Here is a 22517-nt window from a genome sequence, read left to right as displayed (position 1 = left end):
TTTTTTTTTTTTTTTAATTTATTTTTGGGTGCGTTGGGTCTTCATTGCCGTGCGTGGACTTTCTCTAGTTGTGGCGAGCGGGGGCTACTCTTCATTGTGGTGCGTGGGCTTCTCACTGCAGTGGCTTCTCTTGTTGCGGAGCACGGGGTCTAGTTGCATGGGCTTCAGTAGTTGTGACACAGAGTCTCAGTAGTTGTGGCTCACGGGCTCTAGAGAGCAGGCTCAGTAGTTGTGGCTCACGGGCTCAGTTGCTCCGTGGCATGTGGGATCTTCCTGGAGCAGAGCTCAAACCTCTGTCCCCTGCATTGGCAGGTGGATTTTTAACCACTGTGCCACCAGGGAAGCCCCCATTCTGCTACTCTGAAAACAGGAAACAAAGGAGCTCATCATTTAAAGTGGCTCACAGTGGAGTTATATTCAAGGACAAGAAAGAAAAAGCTAAGTCAGTGCAGACCGACTTCACTTTACTGCACTTCGCAGATACTGCTTTTTTTTTTTAATAACAAATTGAAGGTTTGTGGCAACCCTACATCGAGCAACTCAACCAGCACCATTTTCCCAGCAGCATTTGCTCACTTCATGTCTCTGTATCACATTTTATTTATTTTTTTAACATCTTTATTGTAGTATAATTGCTTTACAATGTTGTGCTAGTTTCTGCTTTATAACAAAGTGAATCAGCTATATGTATACATATATCCCCATATCCTCTCCCTCTTGCATCTCCCTCCCACCCTCCCTATCCCACACTTCTAGGTGGACACAAAGCACCGAGCTGATCTCCCTGTGCTATGCAGCTGCTTCCCACGAGCTATCTACCTTATATTTGGTAGTATATATATATGTCCATGCTACTCTCTCACTTCATCCCAGCTTACCCTTCCCCCTCCCCGTGTCCTCAAGTCCATTCACTACTTCTGCATCTTTATTCTTGTCCTGCCCTTAGGTTATCAGAACCATTTTTCTTTTTTTTTTTAGATTCCACATATATGTGTTAACATACGGTATTTGTTTTTCTCTTTCTGACTTACTTCACTCTGTATGACAGACTCTAGGTCCATCCACCTCACCACAAATAACTCAGTTTTGTTCCTTTTTATGGCTGAGTAATATTCCATTGCATATATGTGCCACATCTTCTTTATCCATTCATCTGTCGATGGACACTTAGGTTGCTTCCGTGTCCTGGCTATTGTAAATAGTGTTGCAATGAACATTTTGGTACATGACTCTTTTTGAATTATGGTTTTCTCAGGGTGTATGCCGAGTAGTGGGGATTGCTGGGTCATATGGTAGTTCTATTTTTAGTTTTTTGAGAATCCTCCATACTGTTCTCCATAGTGGCTGTATCAATTTACATTCCCACCAACAGTGCAAGAGGGTTCCCTTTTCTCCACACCCCCTCAAGCATTTATCGTTTGTAGATTTTTTGATGATGGCCATTCTGTCTGTGTCACATTTTAGTAATTCTCACTATCCCGAAAACTCTTCATTCTTATCATATTTGCTACAGTGATCTGTGATCAGTTATCTTTGATGTTACTATTGCAAAAACCTTGTGACTCTCTGAAGGCTCAGATGATGGTTAGCATTTTTAAAGTGTTTTTAAATTAAGGTATGTACATTTTTTTAGACATAATCCTACCGCATGCTTAACATACAGTATAATGTAATACTACAGTATAAACATAGTTTTTAAATGCACTGGGAAACCAAACACTGCGCACGGCTCTCTCTACTGTGTATCTGCTCTACCACGGTGGTCTGGAATCGGCTCGCCACATCCCCGGGGCCTGGCTGAAACTGACGCTGTTCTCTGTTAATGGAGGAAGAAGCTCACGTCTTTCAGCTGCGTTCACCGCAAGTTCCCCAAGACTGTGCATCTTCACGAGCTATTTAAGGCTCTACAGCAACTGCCAAGTGAGTAAATGGCCCATGAAAAAGCGACACCACTGAGACCAAAGACAGGAGAGCAAGTCAGTCTTGCGGCAAAGCAAACTTTTGAAAGATGTTAAGGCCCAATAAGACAAACCAGCAGAGACAAACACAGTAAATAACCATCAGCTAAAACACAGCCAAATCACCAGCAACATAAATATTGCCAACCACTACACGTATAAAACTTTCACACTCCAGGTCAGCAAGAAAAAAAAAGGATAAACCAATGTATAAAGCCCCAGAAAGTGAGAGAGAAGAGAAAAAAGTGGGGCTAGCAGGGCACTGTATCCACGGGCAACGCAATGTTTCCTCCCAGGACCCATAGTGAGAACATGACCTCACCTGACGGTGCGGGTCTTACCAAGAGTATCTCCAGCTATGACCAGGCTCTGTTTCTGAAGCCCCTTTTACATTGATAAGAATTAAGGGGAAGAACTGAATTCACTTAGTTCACATGTATTACAATGGCTATTAAGTTCCAGGTGCTATGCTGGGAACTGAGTGAACAGATTAGATCCTGTGACTGTTTCCTGGAAGCTGACAGAAATGTAGAGGGAAGCTAAGCTCAGTACAGCCAAGGACGCACCTGGTTACTGACGTTTTCTTACTCTCTCCCCAGTGTGATGTATTTATCCTTCCAGTTGAAGGAAGGGAGAGAGGGAGGGAAGGAGGGAAGAAATAGGGAAGGGGTTGGAGAGAGGAAGGAAAATGAAACTACTTTCTTTTCCTACAACTGTCGTCAGCTGGTAAGAAGTCCTCACCATAACGTATCTTGGTGCTTTCGGCTTTCTGCGTCGCAATCCCGGAACTCTTCCTGCGGAATATAGTTCCTTCCGGCTTCACATTCCGAAACCCCAACCCTACTCTAAACCTGAAGGAGCAAGAAGGCTGGAGCGAACTGCACACAGCACGGAGCTCTGCACAGGACAAGCGAGGTGCCTGATGAATCCTGGGTGATGGTCAGGATGCCCAGGACAGGCTTCCAGAGAGAGCCACTGCTAACAGTGTAACTGTAACTGCGAACAGCCACTGCCTAGACTCCAGCTGCTGTGAATACAGCTTAGAGCTGCTGCATCCAGGAGGGTGTGTTCATATCAACACGGTCTATGAGTCAAGAGGATCCTTTTCCAGTTTGCAAGGAAAGGGAAACTCTCATGTGGTATTGGTGGGAGATAAATAGTGGTGATACGTACAACCATCCTACAGAACAGTTTGTGAACGTCTATCAAGAGCCTTAAAACTATCAATATATACACCCTCTGGCCTGGTCATGCCATGTTGCTTTTTCTCACCCGAGGAAGTGATACTCACGGAGAAGCACAAAGATTTAGCTACACATGTGTTCACCCCAACTGCTTGCCACAGTTCAAAGCTAGACAACAAAACACCTGCCGACAGAAGATAAGTAAGGTATGGCATATCCATACAATGGAATCTCACATGGATGTTAAAATGATGTAGGTTAATACATACGAAGAGGAAAGTTATATAAGTGCATAAAACGAGCCCAGTGTGAACCCATCCTGGTAAAAGAACACATATAAATGTATATAAGTATATACATATATATGTAAATGTATGTACGTATATATGTAAATGTATGTTCATATACATGCGCACACACAGAGAGAAAGACAGAGATGGCTAGATGGTGGGACAGAGGTATAGACTAGAATATACAGCAACATGTTCACTGCCGTAGCTTCTTCTTTTTTGCTTGTTTGTGATTTCTAAATTTTCCGTAATGATTAACACACGAAAATTAAACGTTAGGTTAAAAATAACCATCACTCATCTGTCCTTATCCCCTGATTGTCGATGATTTCAGACAGTCTTCAGAGTCAGGGGCCTTGCACTGAGCCCTGAGTCGGCCCTGACGCCCATCAACCCCATCAGCGCTACGTTCCATGAAGCTCCTTGGGTGGCTTTTGCCAAAGAGAGGTTTGATTTTTGACTTTAGATATTTTTGGCCCAACCGCATTTGAAACCCAGGCATTTCTCCTCTTCGGAATTTCTTCAAATGCAGTATATCCATTTCAACAGGCTCGCCGCTGGTTAGTGCTTAAAGGAGGACAATGCACAAATGACATTTTCTCCCTTTAAGACTGAAATGAACTTGGAATGTATATAATTTTGCTCAGAGCACTTTCCAAAAGCTGTGAAAGCTCCCGCTTTCTGCCAAGTTAGCCGCCTGTTTGCAGCCTCAGAGCAAGACAGAGGATGCCTGAGGAGTGGGCTTGGACGTTTCCCCTGCAGTGAAACAGTTTCCTGGCAAAGACCCTGGCTGGGCGCTTCTCAAAGCGGAGCTGACTCTCAAAGGAAGTCACCAGGCTGCTTTGCCTCCTCCAAAAATTCTCTGGCACTAAGTACCACGCATGTGTGCCTACAAATCCTGGTTTCCAGAAAGCCTACGATGAGGGCCGGCAGTGAGTTCCTAAACTACCTTAGAAACGATACATCCAACATGACATGCCCAGTTGGGCTCATAAAATGTTCCTGGGTAGCAAAGACTTCACTTTTAAAAAGTCCAAATCTTACTATGATTCAGAGCATGGGTTTTTTTGGACAATTACTAGGTTGCCTGTTGAAACTGACTGCTCTGAAGATAAGTTGGATCTTACTGGATACAGTAATTTGCAAACCTGATGTAATTCTTTCAGAGAGCTTTGTTCTAAAAGGAACTGAGTACTAAGTAGCATAAACTTTAAATCCGCTGCAAAAAAACATACTCAGGTCTGTAGGATACCAAGGAAACCAAGAGATGTGAATGTGCAACAGTCAAGAAAGCCACAAAACGTGCATGAAGTACATCTGTGTGCGTGAGAGCCTCACAAAGGCCCAGGGCTTCCCTGGTGGCACAGTGGTTGAGAGTCCGCCTGCCGATGCAGGGGACACGGGTTCGTGCCCCGGTCTGGGAAGATCCCACATGCCGCGGAGCGGCTGGGCCCGTGAGCCATGGCTGCTGAGCCTGCGCGGCCAGAGCCTGTGCTCCGCAACGGGAGAGGCCAAAACAGTGAGAGGCCCGCGTACCACACACACAAAAAAAGATAAGGCCCAGCTAGTCTGGAGATGCTAAACAGTGCATAAGGACCCATCTGAAGCACGAGGCACCTAGACACCTATGAGCAGACACATCTCCCGCGCTGAGAGCATTTCGGCTGCAAACCTACATCTTGGTGAACATCTGTGAAGTGCCGACTGTGCTGAGACGCTGACATTCAAAGAGGAGCAGGGCACGGCCCCGCCCTCAGGAAGCCTAATGGGAAGGCAGGCACCAGCATCAACTAAAGGAATCGGGAAAAAGCTATGATGATAAAGGTGTGCACCAAACACCTGCCAGAGGACGAAGAGGAAGCACTTCGCTCAAACTGGAGATGCACAGAGTGCTTCTGAGGAGACAGTTCCTACACTCACCTTGAAAGATGAAGAGGACTGCCCCCGGGAAGAAGAGTGGGTTTTGTGGACAGTCTCATGGATAGATTTGGCCTGGAGAAAGGTGTGAAAGACGTTCTGTCCACTTAAACCGCAGCCTGAAGTTCAAGGTGGAAAAGTGGCAGAAGATAATGGTGGGAGACAAATGGGTGCTTATGTCGGGGCCTGGAGGGCATCCCAGAGGCACTGAGGGCTGGGCCACTTGCTGGGAAGAGGAGGGGCTCCTGCAGGAAGAAGGGGTCACCACGGAGGGCTAAGGGGGTGCGGTGAGCCCCACCCTTCGGCTCAAGGCCGGACAGGTTCCAGGGGCAGGTCCACGAGTCCCCCCTGTGTCGCCTCGTAGAGGAAACCAGGTATCACGTGCAGGGTCACGAGAGCCCTGATGAATGCAGAACATCAGCTGCTCCTCACGGATGGACCATGTCGGCCACTTAAAGAGGAAAATCCCTCTTGCTCACTCCCCCACGATGATGGGCAGCAACATTCTCAGAGTGAACTTGCTCGAGGTGCGGGTGGGGACAGGAAGAGGGAAAGAGCTGGGAAGACGGAGTCCCTGGGTGGAGCCAATTCGGGGAGAAAAATTATTTTCCCCAGGGATGCTGTGGGCCGTGACTTCTATTAAGTAACTGGAAAGTTGGCTGGTGCTTAAGGGACAGGAGCAGCTGACACTAAAGAAGAGTCCTGGCCTCTTAACAAAGACGTCTTCATGAGGGTTGTTTTTTTAAAAAATAAATAATAAATTTATTTATTTATTTGTTTATTTTTGGCTGCGTTGGGTCTTCGTTGCTGTGTGCGGGCTTCTCATTGCAGTGGCTTCTCTTGTTGCAGAACACGGGCTCTAGGCGCACGGGCTTCAGTAGCTGTGGCTCACGGGCTCTAGAGTGCAGGCTCAGTAGTGTGGTGCACGGGCTTAGTTGCTCCGCGGCATGTGGGATCTTCCTGGACCAGGGCTCGAACCCATGTCCCCTGCATTGGCAGGCGGATTCTTAACTGCTGCACCACCAAGGAAATCCCTTCACGAGGGTTTAATAAGAGAGAAACAGGGGCTTCCCTGGTGGCGCAGTGGTTTAGAGTCCGCCTGCCGATGAAGGGGACACGGGTTCGTGCCCCGGTCCGGGAAGATCCCACATGCCACGGAGTGGTTGGGCCCGTGAGCCATGGCCGCTGAGCTGGCGCGTCCGCAATGGGAGAGGCCACAACAGCGAGAGGCCCGCGTACCGCAAAAAAAAAAAAAAGCTGCAGATTTGGGCTTCCCTGGTGGCGCAGTGGTTGAGAGTCCGCCTGCCGATGCAGGGGACGCGGGTTCGTGCCCCGGTCCGGGAGGATCCCACATGCCGCGGAGCGGCTGGGCCCGTGAGCCATGGCCGCTGAGCCTGCGCGTCCGGAGCCTGTGCTCCGCAGTGGGAGGGGCCACAGCAGTGAGAGGCCCACGTACCGCAAAAAAAAATAAAAAAGAGAGAAACAAAGAAGAAGAGAGAAGGCTTGGGGCAAGGGAGGGGCGGTGCTGGGGGGCAGCTAACATTTATTAAGCCAATACTTAGCGTCAGGGAATCATTAAGAAGGCCAAAAGCCAGTTCGCCTAAGAGGGAGAAAGGTTTAAAAGCAGGAGAACACTGATCCCAAACTGGTCCTAAGAGGTAAATATGGGGTAAGGGACCCCAAACTCTGCACTGTCACCAGGGCCAGGCCACCTGCTGAAGCCTGTGAGACCCATCACCGATAGGTGGACACAGACCCCCTACGGTGAGGAGCGGGGCGCCGCGGCAGGGGCCTGGGTGGAGCTGCACAGCTGCCCTCACTCAGATTCAACCCAGAGGAGTCCAAGCGTCACAAGCAACGACAAGGCTCCGGCTCCCTGCTTTCCGCGAGGCTTCCCCACAGTCCTCCCTGTACACTAGAGCACGCTCCAAGGGAACTGAGCCCCAGCACAGGCTGGCCAGACAAGGGCCCTCACCCAGCAGCTGAGTGGATGCGGAACGAGCAGGAGGGCTTGTCAACGGGGGCCCCGCGTTCACGCTGCGCCTGTGACAGGCTGCAGAGGCCCCCACGCTCCCCACGGGGCACCCGGCGGTCGACCCTGTGCTCCTGTGCAGTCACTCCCAGGAGGAAGTTCGCAGCCCGGGGTCCAGTTTCTCAAGGCTGTGCTCAGCATTCTCCCTGCCTCTCGACAAGCTGGCCCTCCTCCCGTATCTGTATTTCAGCTGGAGAGCATGCGACACCGGACCAATTATTTAAGCCAGAAAATGGATGTGACCAGCTTTTCCTTCTTACCCTCCCACATCCATTCAGGCCTCATCACTTCCTTCCTGCCCTGGGCGCCTGTGCAGCCCACCCCTGCCTCTAGCTTCCTCCCACTGCTGCCTGAGTTCAGGCCTCACCTCCAGGTCCCTCTCACAGCTCCCTCCGTGCCCTCACTGTTCCCTCTCAAGGCAAATATGATCACATCTCTCCTTGGCTAGAAACACCTCCTGAAGCCCTACCCCATGGACTGGGCTTTGAGATACAGGCGAACGGGCTGGTTGTGAACTGAACTTGGCAGGGCTCGAGGGAGGTCACGAGGAAATAGATCCTTGTCAGGTTGACACTCATCAGTTATTTACTAAACTTACTGGGGGAGCTGAATTTCAGATCTTCCATCTTTCTATACTTCCAAACACTACTTTCCAGATTGGAAATTCTTAAGAAAATGGAAAGAAAACAAAGAGTGAAGAAAAACCACAATGAGGTACCACGTCACACTCATTAGGGCGGCCACTATCAAAAACAAAACAAAACAAAAGAAAAAACTAACAAGAAAAAAAACAGAAAATAACACGTATTGGTGAGGATGTGGAGGAACTGGACCCCTTGGGCGCTGTTAGTAGGAATGTAACAGGGCTGCACCTAAGATAGAAAACAGTGTGGCAGTTTCTCAAAAAAATTAAAAACGTAATTACCATATGATCCAACAATCCCACTTCTGGGTATAAACCCAAAGGAACTGAAAGCAAGGGCTCAAAACAGATATTTGTGCACCCGTGTTCAGAGCAGCATTATTCACAACTGCCAAAAGGTGGAAGCAGCCCATGTGTTCATCGACAGATGAATGGATACATAAGATGTGATATATACATGCAATGGGATGTTATGCAACTTTAAAAAGGAAGACACTCTGATACTTGCTACAACATGGATGAACTCTGAAGGCATTATGCTAAGTGAAAAAAGCTAGTCACGGGCTTCCCTGGTGGCGCAGCGGTTGAGAGTCCGCCTGCCGATGCAGGGGACACGGGTTCATGCCCCACCGGTCCGGGAAGATCCCACATGCCGTGGAGCGGCTGGGCCCGTGAGCCATGGCCACTGAGCCTGCACGTCCAGAGCCTGTGCTCCGCAACGGGAGAGGCCACAACAGTGAGAGGCCCGCGTACCACAAAAAAAAAAAAAAAAAAAAAAAAAAAAAAAGCCAGTCACAAAAAGATAAATAATGTATGAATCCACTTATATGAGGTACCCGGAGCAGTCAAATTCAGAGACAGAAAATAGGATGGCGGTTGCCAGGGGTGAGGGGGAGGGGGGTTGGGATGTTACTGCTTAATGGGTACAGAGTTTCAGTTTTATAGGAAAAAAGTTCTGGAGGTTAGCTGCAACGATGTGAACGCACTTAACACCGCTGTACACCTAAAAATGGTTAAGATGGGAAATTTCATGTTAAGTGTATCTTAGCACAATTTTAAAAAAAGAGTGAAGAAATGAGTTAGCAAATGCTTATGAGTATAGAGAAAATAATTCTCTGTTGTATTTTGGGCCATACATTTTGTTCATAATCATAAATTCTAAACACACTAACCAGAACTTATAAAAACGTTACATGTACACAGGTGCTGTGACTGTGCCAGCAGAACCTGAGCTGCCATCTCTCCTGCTCCATCCTCCCAAACCCCAAAGTACAGTTCCTCAAAGAGTAGACATCTGTTTATCAAAGCAACCTGCTCACGCCCAGGCATGGCTTTCAGAGCGCCCCCCAGTCAGGCCCCAACCTGCGGAATCCTCTTATCACTTCCTAAGCTCAGCATGGCTGTGGCCAGCACTCACCTTGTTTGCTCATAAAATGTTCCTTCCCAGAACATCTCTCCAGGGGAAAACCTCTTCCTGCAAACATCTCAGGGCCCAGCACAGAATCCAGTTTTTTTTGTGACTCTTGAACAGAATTCTCAAGTAGAACAGAAGGGAGTGATTTGGGGTTCCTACCTGGTGGGCATCCAGGGCTGAATCTCTGGTTAGTGTTCTATCCACTTTGTTCACCGAGATAAGGCATCTTTATAGACTTCTAACATCTTTATATCCTCAACTATGGAGAAGAAAGTGCTGGACCAGGGACTTAGGAGGGTTACTACTTAAGGCTCCTCACAGCCCTGCTTTACCCTCCACACCACCCACCCCTTGCCATGGGCCCCGGCTATTTACCACAGGCTGCGCACTGCTACGGCAATGAGAGGCCACAGAAGAGGGGGAGAACTGGGGACGATGTTACAAAGGGGACAATGCCTGGTCTCCATAAGCGTGGAGGACAAGTGGGTTCCCGTTATTTAGGCTTATGGTACAGATCCCATGATGCTGGCTGGAGGTGATCTCAACATCAAGAAAGATTCTTTCTGAAAGTCTCTGGTTTTCTACATCACCCAACACATTACAAGGCATGGACACCGGAAGAGAATCCCTTCCAAGCACGTCAATTTGCACCATTCCCTTCCCATTGGCCCTCCCAGGTCACAGGCTACTAATCCTGAATCATATAACTTCCATGACTTCACGCTAAGTGGGTTCACACCCATGTGTCCATTTTCTTAGGCAGAGAGAACACGGCACCTGACACTTATGGTCTCCCCTCGCCCTCAATAAATGCGCGTTGTCCTATTGACGCATCTCAGCCCTAAGTTTCCATCTTGAGAAACTAACACACTCTGTGTGCAGGCGCCTTATTAGATTTAAGTAACAACTATTCAGCTAGTGTCCAAGCAGTGAACATACTTCTTTCAACATTCTTCCCGTTTATCGCGTGGCGCTTAATTTAGGCCAAGGATAGTTACACCTGTAACATCAAAAAAGGTAAAAAACAGCCCAGCTTGGCTTTAATCCCGCTTTGTTTGGCCGAGTCGCTGGAGCACAGAACTTTACAAGGTGTCTGCTTCCCATAAATCAGAGGCAGCAACTTCTCTCCAATTATGTTTTAATTCATGGGTAATCATTCTCTAGAGCAGGTGGCAAGTTGGGGGCGGGGCCTGGAGTCGGGGGAATGAAGGTATGATGAAGTATTAAGTCATTTGAATTTGAATTTGTACAAATGAGTAGTGCAAGGGTGGCAGATATGAAATGTGTCTGCTAACTGAAGCCAGACGAACAGGACGCAGCATCCAACCCATCCAGCACCCTCTCTTCAGCCGACCGCAGAGTGTTTCTCATTGAATTCCCTGACAGCCTTGGCCTAAGTCTTCACTTTGTCATGAGGCCCTCTTCCCACCTTTTGCCTGAGTATCCCGAACATGAACTCGAGGTTATTCAACCAACTGCAGTGCCATTTGGAAACTGACTCGTGCACAGAAACACATTCCTTTGCATAATGTGTCATTTCCCACCATTTAGAACACCAATGCCCAGAGCAACTAGTGAAAATCCTTTTCCCCCCAAAGGGCGCAGGTGTCCTACTGAAATTTCATTCTTAATCTGTCTGCTAAACATTCGTCAAGCAGCTTATGTGAATGACACTCTAGCATACAGAAATTAGTAAGATAAGCCTCTGACCTCGAAAAACTTCCAACCTAATAGGAAAGATACACTGACTGAACCCTCACCCCACCGCCAGCCCAGGCTGCTCATCCCTGCCTCCCGCACCTCAGGAACAGGTGCATCACCTGCCCAACTGTTTAAACCCGGAGCCTGGGAACCGCCCTTCATTCCACGATGCTCCATCACTATGGTGACCACCCAGACCCAAGCCACTGGTACCTCCCACCGGGAATAAGGAAGTGGCTTCCTAAATGGTCTCTCACTTCTATGCTACGTTCCCCAGATGACACACATCCTAATATTTGTAGTAAATTTATCTTCACGTTCCTCTACTGCTTAAAGACCTCAAATGGTTAGAAAACTCCTTCCAGGGGCCTCCAAGGCCCCACATCAGCTGCCCCCCGCCACCAGCCCTCCCTCCCCTCATCCTGTGCCGTGATTATAACTAAGTTAAAGGATGTCCATACACAGCAAGGGCTGTAAAGGAACGTGGAAAATGACTACGGCTGATGTGATAAGGAGGCCTGACTGCAGAAGTTTTATTTTCTTTAACTGACTTCTTTTTTTAATTAATGACTTTAATGGGGTCGACACGACAAACACCACAACAGTGAAAACCCCAGGGGAGGCAACGCCGCAGTCCACTCACCCTGGGTTGTACAGCATGACGGCAGAGAGGTTCTCGCAGGACTTGGACAGGTCAGTCATGGACAAGCTGAGGGAGGACAGAAGGCCACTCTAAGAGCAGACACAGGGCAGAGCGGTTACCTCGGCAGCAAGGGAAGGCCGCGCTCTGTGCTCCCCACGCTCCACTGGGGAGAGGCAACGAGGGGCTCACGCCCCCCATCAGCCTGCACACAACTGGTCTCTCTGAGGATGCACGTCAGGGGTCAGGCCAGGGATCCGTCTGGAGCCCAAGTCCCACGCTAAGGCCAGCAGGGCCGCAGTGCGCTCGGGCGGGAACTGCACAGCCCTGTGGATCTCCTTGACCTGGCTGCTGCGTTCAAGTGGAGGGAAGGGGTCACGGCATCGGTGTCAACCCTGTCCCTTGGCAGGAGCAGTACTCACACTTGCTGAGTGACAAAGAGGGAGAGGGAGAGGTGGAGGGAGACCAAAAGAGCAACAGCCTAACCTGTTTGGCTTCCGTGGAAAGTTTCCTAATATTTGTAGTAAATTTATCTTCACATTCCTCTACTGCTTAAAGACCTCAAATGGTTAGAAAACAGTCAAACTCCTTCCAGGGGCCTCCAAGGCCCCACATCAGCTGCCCCGCACTGCCAGCCCTCCCTCCCCTCAACCTGTGTGGTGATTTTAACTAAGTTAAAACCTGTTTCCTTCCCTCTCTTCCCTGCGACTCTGTCCTGAAAAGGGCCCTCCAGGGCGACTCTGGGCTGGAACACACAATAGGCTTCACAGGCTGGAACCGGCAGCCCTGGAGAAGGCTGGGGTTTGCGGCTTTCTCGTCATTCCGCATTTAAGGCACTGGCAACTCTGGGCAGCCCCAGCAAAAGCAGGCTGAGATGCGGGGCTGCAGCCCCGGCTCCCCCCTTGCTGGCCACGGGACAGGCCAGCCTCAGTTTCTCATCTCGATCATCTGTGATGTGGGTGTAATAACAGCCTCTGTGCACATAAACTGGTACATGTGGAGGTTCTGCACAGCGCCTGGCTCAGAAAACTCAGCTGCGACTTAATTCCCTTCCTCGGTCTAAGGTCAACACGGTGTCCTAGACACGTTTCTCTCCCTTCCATTTCTTCCTGTCTCTTTCTGGTCCTCTGCCCACCTCCCTCATCCAGCACTTCAAGGGCCCTCTAGTCATCCCCATCCAAGCTGAAGCCTCTTCCCATCGTCCTAAGTTCACCCCCTCTCTGCTTCACACCCTCATCAAAAATCCAACTTACTGTGAATGAAAATAAAAAGTGAGCCAACTTTTGGATGAAAGTGATTCTGATATGGGGTTAACTCTTAAAACAGATGCTCTTGAGTGGAAGGTACTCTCCACTTAATGTGAAATGATGCCCATCTCCTTTCAGGGGATGCAGCACTCAACAGGAGGGTCGAGACGCAGTGTCTCTCCTCCTGCTCTGGATCTCACTTGCTAGCCTATTTCACCAGGGAGCCATCCGCTGGGAAACAAACCCTCTAGAATCAATCCAGGCTATGGGCTGGTTCGTGCTCCAGAAAGCTAAACTGCTGGAACCAGAGTGGAGACCCCCTCTTCCCCGACCCCAGCCCCTCCCAGAGCAGAGTGAGCTACAGGAGATTCCACACTGCTCACCTTCCTCTTTTCCCTGAGCCTGGCGGCCTCCTTCGGATGGTTAAAGCGAAACATATTGGTTCTTCCCAGGAGTATCACGGCACCTAAGAACACACAGAAACAGCAATGAGCTTACACTGAGCAACCTGGTTAGCTGGTGACATTCTAACATGGAATCCTGCAGCTGAGATGTGATTTCCAGTGTCCTACACAACAACAGAGTGAGGGGAGGCTTTCGTCGCAAAAGTCTGCTTACATAAGCCAATTCTAAATCTTCAAATGCTTTTATTTTTAGAGCCGAGTGTCACAATTCTCACGTTACCCAGGGCAGAAGTGAGGGATCTAAGCATGACAATATCGTAAGAGATTTAAAACTCAGTATACAGATAATTTGACTTTTGATTGTTGAAAAGAAAAACAGAAATCAGGTAACCAAAGAGATGTGAGAATATCAAGCAAAGCATATGGTCACCAATTTAGGAAATGTTTATTAATGCCGATAGAAGTAGAAACCTCAAAGGACAGTGCATTCAAATGAAAACACGGTGAAACTGTCAGAGCAGTCGGTTTTTAGTAATAGGGTCACTGTTACTAAAAACTCCCTCAGAATTCGACAGGAAAGAAAATGCGCATATGCAGTGACTATTTCCACGTAAAAACACGGCTTCTTGAGAAAACCCTGTTTAGACGGCTACATTGGACACACAAGAACAGCTCCTTTGGACTGACTAGGGTCCTGCTTGTTCAGAAAATGATTGTACAAGGGGCAGAAGAATTCAGTGTAAATGCCCAAGGGTAACAACATCATTAGGTGGGGAGGTAAATTTCAGCTTGATGAAGCAAACAGATGCGTTCTAAGATAGGAGTTGTCCCAAATTGGCATGGATGTCACAGAAGGCAGTGAGCTCCCTGTCACTGGAGGCATTTAGGAGATTTGCTATCTTTTCTGGTCCCATTCGCACCTGAGAGTCAACCAAGCCTCAAAACAAACCACCCCCCACCCCCAAACCCCATGTTCAATCTTTGTCCTGAAAAAGAATGCAACTTATTTGTGAAGATAAGACATTCATCTAGAAGTCAACCACGACGGATCAAAGTGATGAGTGCAGGGTGCAGGAGGTGACACCAAGGACCTAAGCTGGGTCTCACAGGACGAGAGAGATGCTCCCTGTGAGGGTGACGAGGGGAGGGGCTGAGCCTGAGACAGGAGATGGACCTCCCGGGCTTGGAGAAAGGAGAGAGTCAGGTCCAGCCAAGATGCAGGGGACGAGAAACAGCAGCAGGAACCCGTATTGGACAGATGAGGGAGAGAGAGACCGTGAAGAACTAGCAGCCAGGATAAAGAATCTGCAACGAAGGTCAGAGAAAAAAATCAGCTCATGGATGTGTTTTGTGTGTCCCGCACAGATGTAAAAAACAAAATCCTTCACTGTCAACGGTTAAAAATCTGTAGTTTTCACATAAAAGTCTGAGTTTCTGGCTTCCCTTCAAATATTAGAAGATGTGGTATCAGTAGATCTGTGCTGTCACTGGGCTACTGTTGGCTGCCTCCTCTGGACAGGGCACGTGACCTCTAGTTGGGTACCAGCTCCACCTGGACCCTGCAGGTAATAGCAATACCCCACATGGCCACTCTGGAGCTTCAGACCCGCACATCCACCTGCCCATGTGACATACTGTCACGGATTCTCAAAGGAGCTTCAAATGCAATACGGTTAGAACCTAACGGGTTTAGATCGTAACCACAGCGAGCAACCGAAGGGTTGGTTCTGGTGGCTGTCGATTTTTAGCAGAAATGGAGTCAACATGAGAAGCAGCACACGTTTTTGGGAGACTCAGAAGGGCAGCAGCGGATATTATCCACCTACAGTCTGCTTATCCCCCTCATATAAAATTGCATTCGTATATTTCCCAATTATGGAAAGGCACCATTACCACAATGAAGAAAGGTGTTTCCCACATGCCTTTTATGACTAGGACTCAAAACTGTGTGCCACACAAAAGTCAGAAGTTAAGTAGCCATGTCCAGGATATATGTGTATTTAACACTCTTAAAATGACATTAGAGATTAACAAGGCAATCTCATTTGAGGTGTTAATTATACCTAATCCAATTCTTTTTTTTTTTTCTGTTAATAAAATGCCCAGGCACACAAGTTGAAAATTGCTAAAATATGTTAATGGAAAAATAGGATAGTACTTCAGAGACATATTTCATATCATGTTAAATCACTGAAAAAAATCTTGCCACCCATGTATTGGCATGAAATACACATAAAAATCCCTTCGAGGAGTTATGAAAGAAAACAAAACTACCCATGACCCTTCCTTCTTTCTGTCCAAATAATGTGGATAAAGCACCTGGCACATAAAAGGGGCTCTGTTAAGGCTGGTGCCTTCTCTTTCCTCTATCGTATTCCTTTATGGACAAACCTACTGGCTTAAAAGATGTGCTTCATTTTTTCTTTTTCACATGCTGCTGCTGTGTGTCCATTCACTCAACAGATACTGAATGAACACTTACCGCGCTATGATAAGAGCTGGGGGTGGGGATGCAGAGGTGAACGAGTGGGACACACACCTTGTCCTTATGGAACTTGTGAACAAGCAGGAGGAAGAGGTCACTAACCAAACAAATAAACGCAAAGCTGCAGCTGAAGGAGAGATACCCTGCCCCTGGCTCACGAGCATGCGAGAAGGGGGCTGGCTGCAGGGGAGGTTGGGGAACGATGCCGTGAAGGAGGTGGTGCTTAAGACAAGCTCCTGCGGGGGGCGGGGGGCATATCCAACAGACTGTGACAGGAAGAAGTGATAATGATGATGAGTGATGGGAGACACGGCAGAGGAAACCAGGGGGAGCGCTGCACAAGGTGAAGCTGGAGAGAGAGGGGAGGACGGAGCATGTAGAGGTGCTCGGGATACAGTAAAGCATCTTGTATTTCACATGGGGCAACAGCAAGACCCTGAAGGGCTTTGCGCAACAGCAGCATCACACAATCAGACGTGAGTTTCAGGAAGATCATTTTTTCTACTGTTTGAAGAATGTACCAGAGGGCGAGAGGAAATGTAGATAAACAAGGTAAGAGATTACTGCAGTGGTCCAGGTCAAACATGATGGCGGCTCAGAACTGGAAGGGAGGGGTAAGAGGTCAATAAACAGATCCAGAAGATACTTGGGAGATAAGCTCACCAGGACTCATGATGGGCCAGAAAGGGGGACCGGGGAGGTGAAGAAGATGCTCCTGGGCTTTGCTGTAACTAGTTGGATGGGGACCTGTTCACACTGATTGAGAACACTGGAAAAGGACCAAAATCAGGTTGGGGGAGAAATCTTGAGTTTGGTTTTACACATAATGGATTTGAGATGCCTTTTGCAGATAGAAATATGGAGCTGAAGCTCCAGAAGAAACGCCCAGGAGATCTCTCAATCCATCTGTCCATCTACCAACCTACCCACTTTCCTACCGACTTTACTCTTTATTATATATATATATATATGCATAGTTTTTGATAATTTGGTGCTCTGTGATGAGAAGATATGGTGCTGAGATAAAGCATATTTTGTTTAAGATGTTCTCCTGATGTTGCAAGTATACTTTTGAAAGAACGCCTGGTTCTTATCAAGTATATTCTGTTAAATGATCAAAATGAAGAAATCTAGAAAGTTGGAGGATTAAGAATTGCTTATTAATCCTGATGGTAATTAAAAAAAAGTTTATAGATGAACTATATACCTCAAAATATAGAGATAGACATACATACATATGTATGTGTACATATCTACCTAAGATCCATGTGTATATACACATATACACACACATCTCTACAGATATCAGGTAGAGATGTATACATATATATGTGCATATACGTGTGTGTGCGTGAGAATGTGGTATCTCTCTATATACATCTGAGAGTCATCTCTAATAAAGGAAGCCACAGGTGTGGGAAAGAGGAGAGAACAGAGAGGTGGGAGAAAAGATGGCCCACCCAACACTGGGCACCTTGAGGAGCCTGGCTTTTAATGGCTCAAGGAGAGGAAGATGAACCTGCAAAGGAAACAGAGAAGGACCCTCAGCGGGGGAGAAGGAAAACCTCAGAAGCCCAGGGAAAGTGCAGTTGAGGTCTCCTGAGTGTGGACAACTCATTCAAGAAGTTTGTGTACTCGCTGTACACCTGATACTAACACAATATTGTGAGTCAACTACACTTCAATAAAAAACAGAAGAAGAAAAAGAAGTCTGTTTATGAAGAGAAAGACAGAGTTGGTAGTAGCTGGAGCCGGGAGTTGACAGACCCTGTGGGATATTTTGTGGTATTTTTGTTTAAAGGAGACTTCTGAGTATATTTAAAAAGCAAAAAGCTGAAGGGGAAAAGGCAGTGAATGAATGAATGAGAGTGAGTGACGGTACAAGGCCTTTGGAAGAGACCCAGCTCATGTGTCCTGCCTGACGGGGTAAGCCCTCCAGGGCTCAGCTCCCTCACCAAGTCTTCAATGCCTTCCTTCCAGATCTTAAATTCTCCTTAACTATGAGCGACTCCCTGATCTGAGGTTAATGTGATTAATCACAGCACATGGACTTTCTGTGATGCACTTAATTTGTCATTTTTAGAGTATATCTAAACCTCCTTGAAATATACGATGGCATCTTTGAGATCACTTGAGAGCCTGTTAAATACTTGAGGACAGACAAATTCCAGACGATCTTAGAAGGGGATGGAGGGGAAACGATATTATAAAAAGGTAGACAAAGACACTTGGTAACAACAAAAAAAAGCTTCACTTAAGTCTCTGTGAATGAAACCACTGATTTTCTATTTTAATATTTCAGGCACACTGAAAAAAATTAAACATGTAAAGATTTCTAGTGATTTCTAAGGAGTGTAGGGATAATAATCATTAATATCACTATTAATTACGGTCCTCAAATTTTATGTGAGATTTTCTAATTCTGCTACTGCACGAATAAAAATCAACTGTTTTAGGGTTTCCCTGGTGGCGCAGTGGTCGAGAGTCCGCCTGCCGATGCAGGGGACGCGGGTTCGTGCCCCGGTCCGGGAAGATCCCACATGCCGCGGAGCGGCTGGGCCCGTGAGCCATGGCCGCTGAGCCTGCGCGCCCGGAGCCTGTGCTCCGCAACGGGAGAGGCCACAACAGTGAAAGGCCCGCGTACCGCAAAAACAAAAACAAAAATCAACTGTTTTAAATTAAATGTTGTCATATGCATATTTCTGAGGTGATGATGTTTGAATTATTTCATTCTGAGTTACCATTAATATGAACATATAAAACAACCGTACTCCCAAAAGGGTATGATGCAATGTAATACGAGCTTACAGGCCAAAAGCCAGGAGGCCTTTAGAAATTCTGCTTCAGGGCTCCACATTCTGAATTTAATCACACGTTAGAAAGGCCCTCCTCTACGCCCCACCACACACCCACCCACACACACACACACACACACACACACACAGACAGGATATATAACGCATTGCTAAACCATGCTCAGTGAAAGAGAGGTTTTCATTTTAGATACAACAGTCAGAAAAGCGAAGCTCTGTCCAGAAAAATGTTCTGGAATGGTATCGCATGAGAAGTTGGGTGAGGCAGAATGGGTGAAGCTCTTATTTTGTTTCCTAGTTCAAGCGAAAAGAAACTTGCTTTGTGTATGATAATTTCAAGTCGTATAAAAGGCCTTAAAGATATTTATACTAAAATAAGTTATGATAGTGGCACCATCTGGGGGCCCTGATAGAGTCTAATTTCCACTAACATATGCCAATACTTAAGAACAGATTATGTAATATGTTCTAGGGCCTTGGACCCTTGTGACATTGGCTTTTAAGACACTTGAACTGTAGTAATTTTTCTCTATCTCAAAATGGCTTTGGGCAGCGAGATGGGGATTTAAGATCTGACACGGTGCTTGTGGTGGGTATGAAAATTTCACACGAATACTAACGGATTCAAACAGGTCACATGGCTTGGGGCTGACAGCGGGCTCAGGTGAGTGACAGGCACTCAGCATCAAGGGTAGCAGGTATACAGCATGCCATCAGATCGCCTGCTAATATTTGTGAAGGATGTAAGTGCACGTGACACCTTACCAAAAAGCCACCTAGGCCCTGTCCTCTCCTTTTCAATGTTTATAATTCAAATGTGGACTTGCAATATCCTGCTTCAGATAAACCACTTAAACCCTTGTTTACTTCTGGCAAAGTAAAAATTGCCAAATTAGATTCTGGGACGCCAGAGAAGAAAGAAAATTGATTTTCAATCTTTGTTATTGAGATTTCCAGCCAAATAATCAACAAGAATCATTTGCCCAACTGTGTGCATGGGCTAAGTGTGGAGCTCTATAAAATTTCAAGATGCTCCAGTCCCATCCCCCCAAAGAAATTTTTAGATGTGTGTGTGTGGGGGGGTGTGTGTGGGGTGAGCTCAATTTTTTCTTCTTAAAGCCTCAGGGGAGATACAAAAAGAGTATACGGAGCAGCTCTCATCCTTCCGAAAGACAATGGATTGAGTACAAGAGATAATTACAGGATGATTCCAGACAGCAGACAATGAAATGTTAAATTTTAAGGTACTGAATAGAAGGCATTACACTAACTGGTCAAACTATTAGCACAGTCATCCCTCATGGGGGATGGTTCCAGGACGCCCACAGGAAGACCAAAATCAAGGGATGCTCAAGTCCCTTATGTAAAATGGCCTAGTATTTGCATATAACCTACACAATCCTCCTTACTTATAATACCTAATATAATATAAATGCTATGTAAATAGCTGCAAATACAATGTAAATGCTAGAGCACGGAAAATTCAAGTTTTGCTTTCTGGAACTCTCTGGAAATTCTTCCCTGAATATTTTCAACCTGCAGTTGGTTGAATTCACTGGGATGCGGAGCCACACATACGGAGGGCTGACTGTAACTCTCTTTCCGTTGGTACCTAGTAGCTCATATTCTTTGTTACTAACAATACTACTCATTCCGTTAGTAACAATCTCAACTATTCAGCCTTGCCTCCCACAGGCTGTCCACATCCCATCCTTCCCTCCAAAATGCCTCCCTTGCTCCCCTCTCCCTAAGCACCAAGAGTCTCCTACCTTCATCAACTCCTTCTCTTTACAGACCACCCCCAAGCCTCCCCAGGCTATAAAAACACTGTGCTGTCCTTCACCTCTGCAACCACATGACTAATCTGCTGAAGGGTGAGCACATCCCACAGAAAATCCACGCCACCAGTCTGGGATCTGGGAGCCGGACAAACCTGCCAAGATTCAGCAGTCAAGGCTACCTGGTCTCCTGCTGCTCCTGCCCCCCCCTCACCTCACCCACTTTCCAGCCTTTAGATAATTCTGTATCTAAGTCACTTTTTTCCATGGACCATTATGACAAATACATTCATTCATTTTGGAACTCGGCTTTGGGTAAATCTCTCCCTTCTCATCAGTCCGAAGCCACGCTGTGGGAGAAGTTTTGGTTCTGCCCGAGATGGGACAGCATCGTCCACCTGCCTCTCCCTCTGAATGCAGCTACACCCGAGAGCCTGGAGAGAACACGTGCAGCAGCTACTTGAGGGGTCTGAAAACAAACAGAAGCAGGTGGATTGAAAGAGACCAGGACCTAAAGCACCACTGACCAACGATGAATTTACCATTGTTTCCCTCCAGTGTCCCCAGCTTCACCTGGGAAGAAACCCAGAAGTTGACATTAGTGTAAAAGAGAACTCCAGGAGAAGCTTCTAGTTTTGGTTCCAGGAGGAGGGAGAGGGTCCCCTAGCAGCAATAGTGGCGGCAGCAGGGGGCCCACAGATGCCTAAATCTGGGAGGCAGGGGAAAATCTCTCTCCAATCCCAGGAGCTGTGGACCCAGGAGGGTAGGGCAGATGCCAGTTGTTTTATTGTTCTCCCCTCTGTCCTCTCACTGCTCGGCCCGGACATGGGCACAAGCACAGGAAGAACATGAAAGAGTAGTATAAATAAAGCTATATATATTTATATACTTTATAAATAAAGTATAAAGATGTTTAGCTGGAGGGCAGAAAAGGAAAGACCCAAGGAACCAGAAAGTACTTGAGAGATGGTGTAGAGGGAGAAGTTCAGGAAGGCAACCTCATGGAATTGTGTATGAATTCCTGGGCCACCCCCAACGGTGCACACATGGAGCTGACCCCCAGCAGCACACGGAGACTTTCAGAGTTAAACTAAGAGCCAGAACACTTCTCAGCTCCCAGGCTGGCCGGTGGATGGCACACACATAGGACAGACTGGAATAGCACCACAAAGGCTTGGAAAACTGAATGGGCCTTGGAACTGGAATCACGACCCACAGACTGATTCTCACTTATGGTCTAAATCCGACCAGGTCAACTGCCTGCTAAAAGAAAGAGGCAAAAATCAACATTTCCCATGGAACTGAAACAAGACCCTGAGTCTTACAATATACTATAGATATGTCCAAAATGCAATTCAATATTACTCAGCATATAAAGAACTGGAAAAAAAATCTCAACTTGCATAGCAAAACACAAACAACAGATGTTAATGCTGAGATCACAGAGATGTTGTACTTATTTGATAAAGACTTTGAATCAGCTATTATAAAATTGTTCAAACAATTTATCCTATAGGATGCCCTGAAAAATGTGTGTGAGGGGGTAGGGTAGGATCAGGGGAGAATGCCTAGATGAAAAAAGATAAGCAAAAAATGTTAATTATTATTGAAATTGGGTGATGGGCACATGGAGGTTAATTATAATATTCTGTATTTTGTATGTGTTTGAAATTTTCCATAATAAAAAACTTTTAGTTTTCTATATCAGATGACTTAGAAATAAAAATGATGGGCCCTAAAAAAAAACAAAAACAAAAAAGAGGTCAAACGTGGGTGAACACTCTTGAAAAATAAGAAGTTTCAACAAAGAAATAAAGTATACAAAAAAGAATCAAATATTACAACTGAAAAACACAGTAATCAAAATTTTAAAAACTCATTGGATGGGCTCAATAGCAGAATGGAGATGACAGAGAAAAGAAAACAACAGTGAACATGAAGCCAGATCAGCTGAAATGATCTCATCTGAAAAGCGAAGAGGAAAAAAGTTTACAGAAAGATAAAAATAAGT

At 46.7% G+C, this 22517-nt stretch overlaps 1 protein-coding gene across 1 annotated transcript in view; it reads right to left on the bottom strand.

Moving 5' to 3' along the window:
• Positions 1–22517, bottom strand: part of LOC309973637 (kinesin-like protein KIF16B) — a 288133-nt gene that overhangs the window by 117005 nt on the left and 148611 nt on the right. The window contains exons 16-17 of the mRNA XM_082857986.1: positions 13410–13492; positions 11783–11871 (exon numbers count right to left, since the gene is read on the bottom strand). Of these exons, the coding sequence (XP_082714112.1) occupies positions 11783–11871; positions 13410–13492 (172 nt within the window). The remainder of the gene's footprint in view (positions 1–11782; positions 11872–13409; positions 13493–22517) is intronic.

Source organism: Leucopleurus acutus, assembly GCF_964270905.1.
Source record: "Leucopleurus acutus genome assembly, chromosome: 16".
In the NCBI taxonomy this organism is placed as follows: Eukaryota; Metazoa; Chordata; class Mammalia; order Artiodactyla; family Delphinidae; genus Leucopleurus; species Leucopleurus acutus.
Note: the sequence above shows the minus strand (reverse complement) of the source record. Positions and strands in the feature narration are given on the sequence as shown.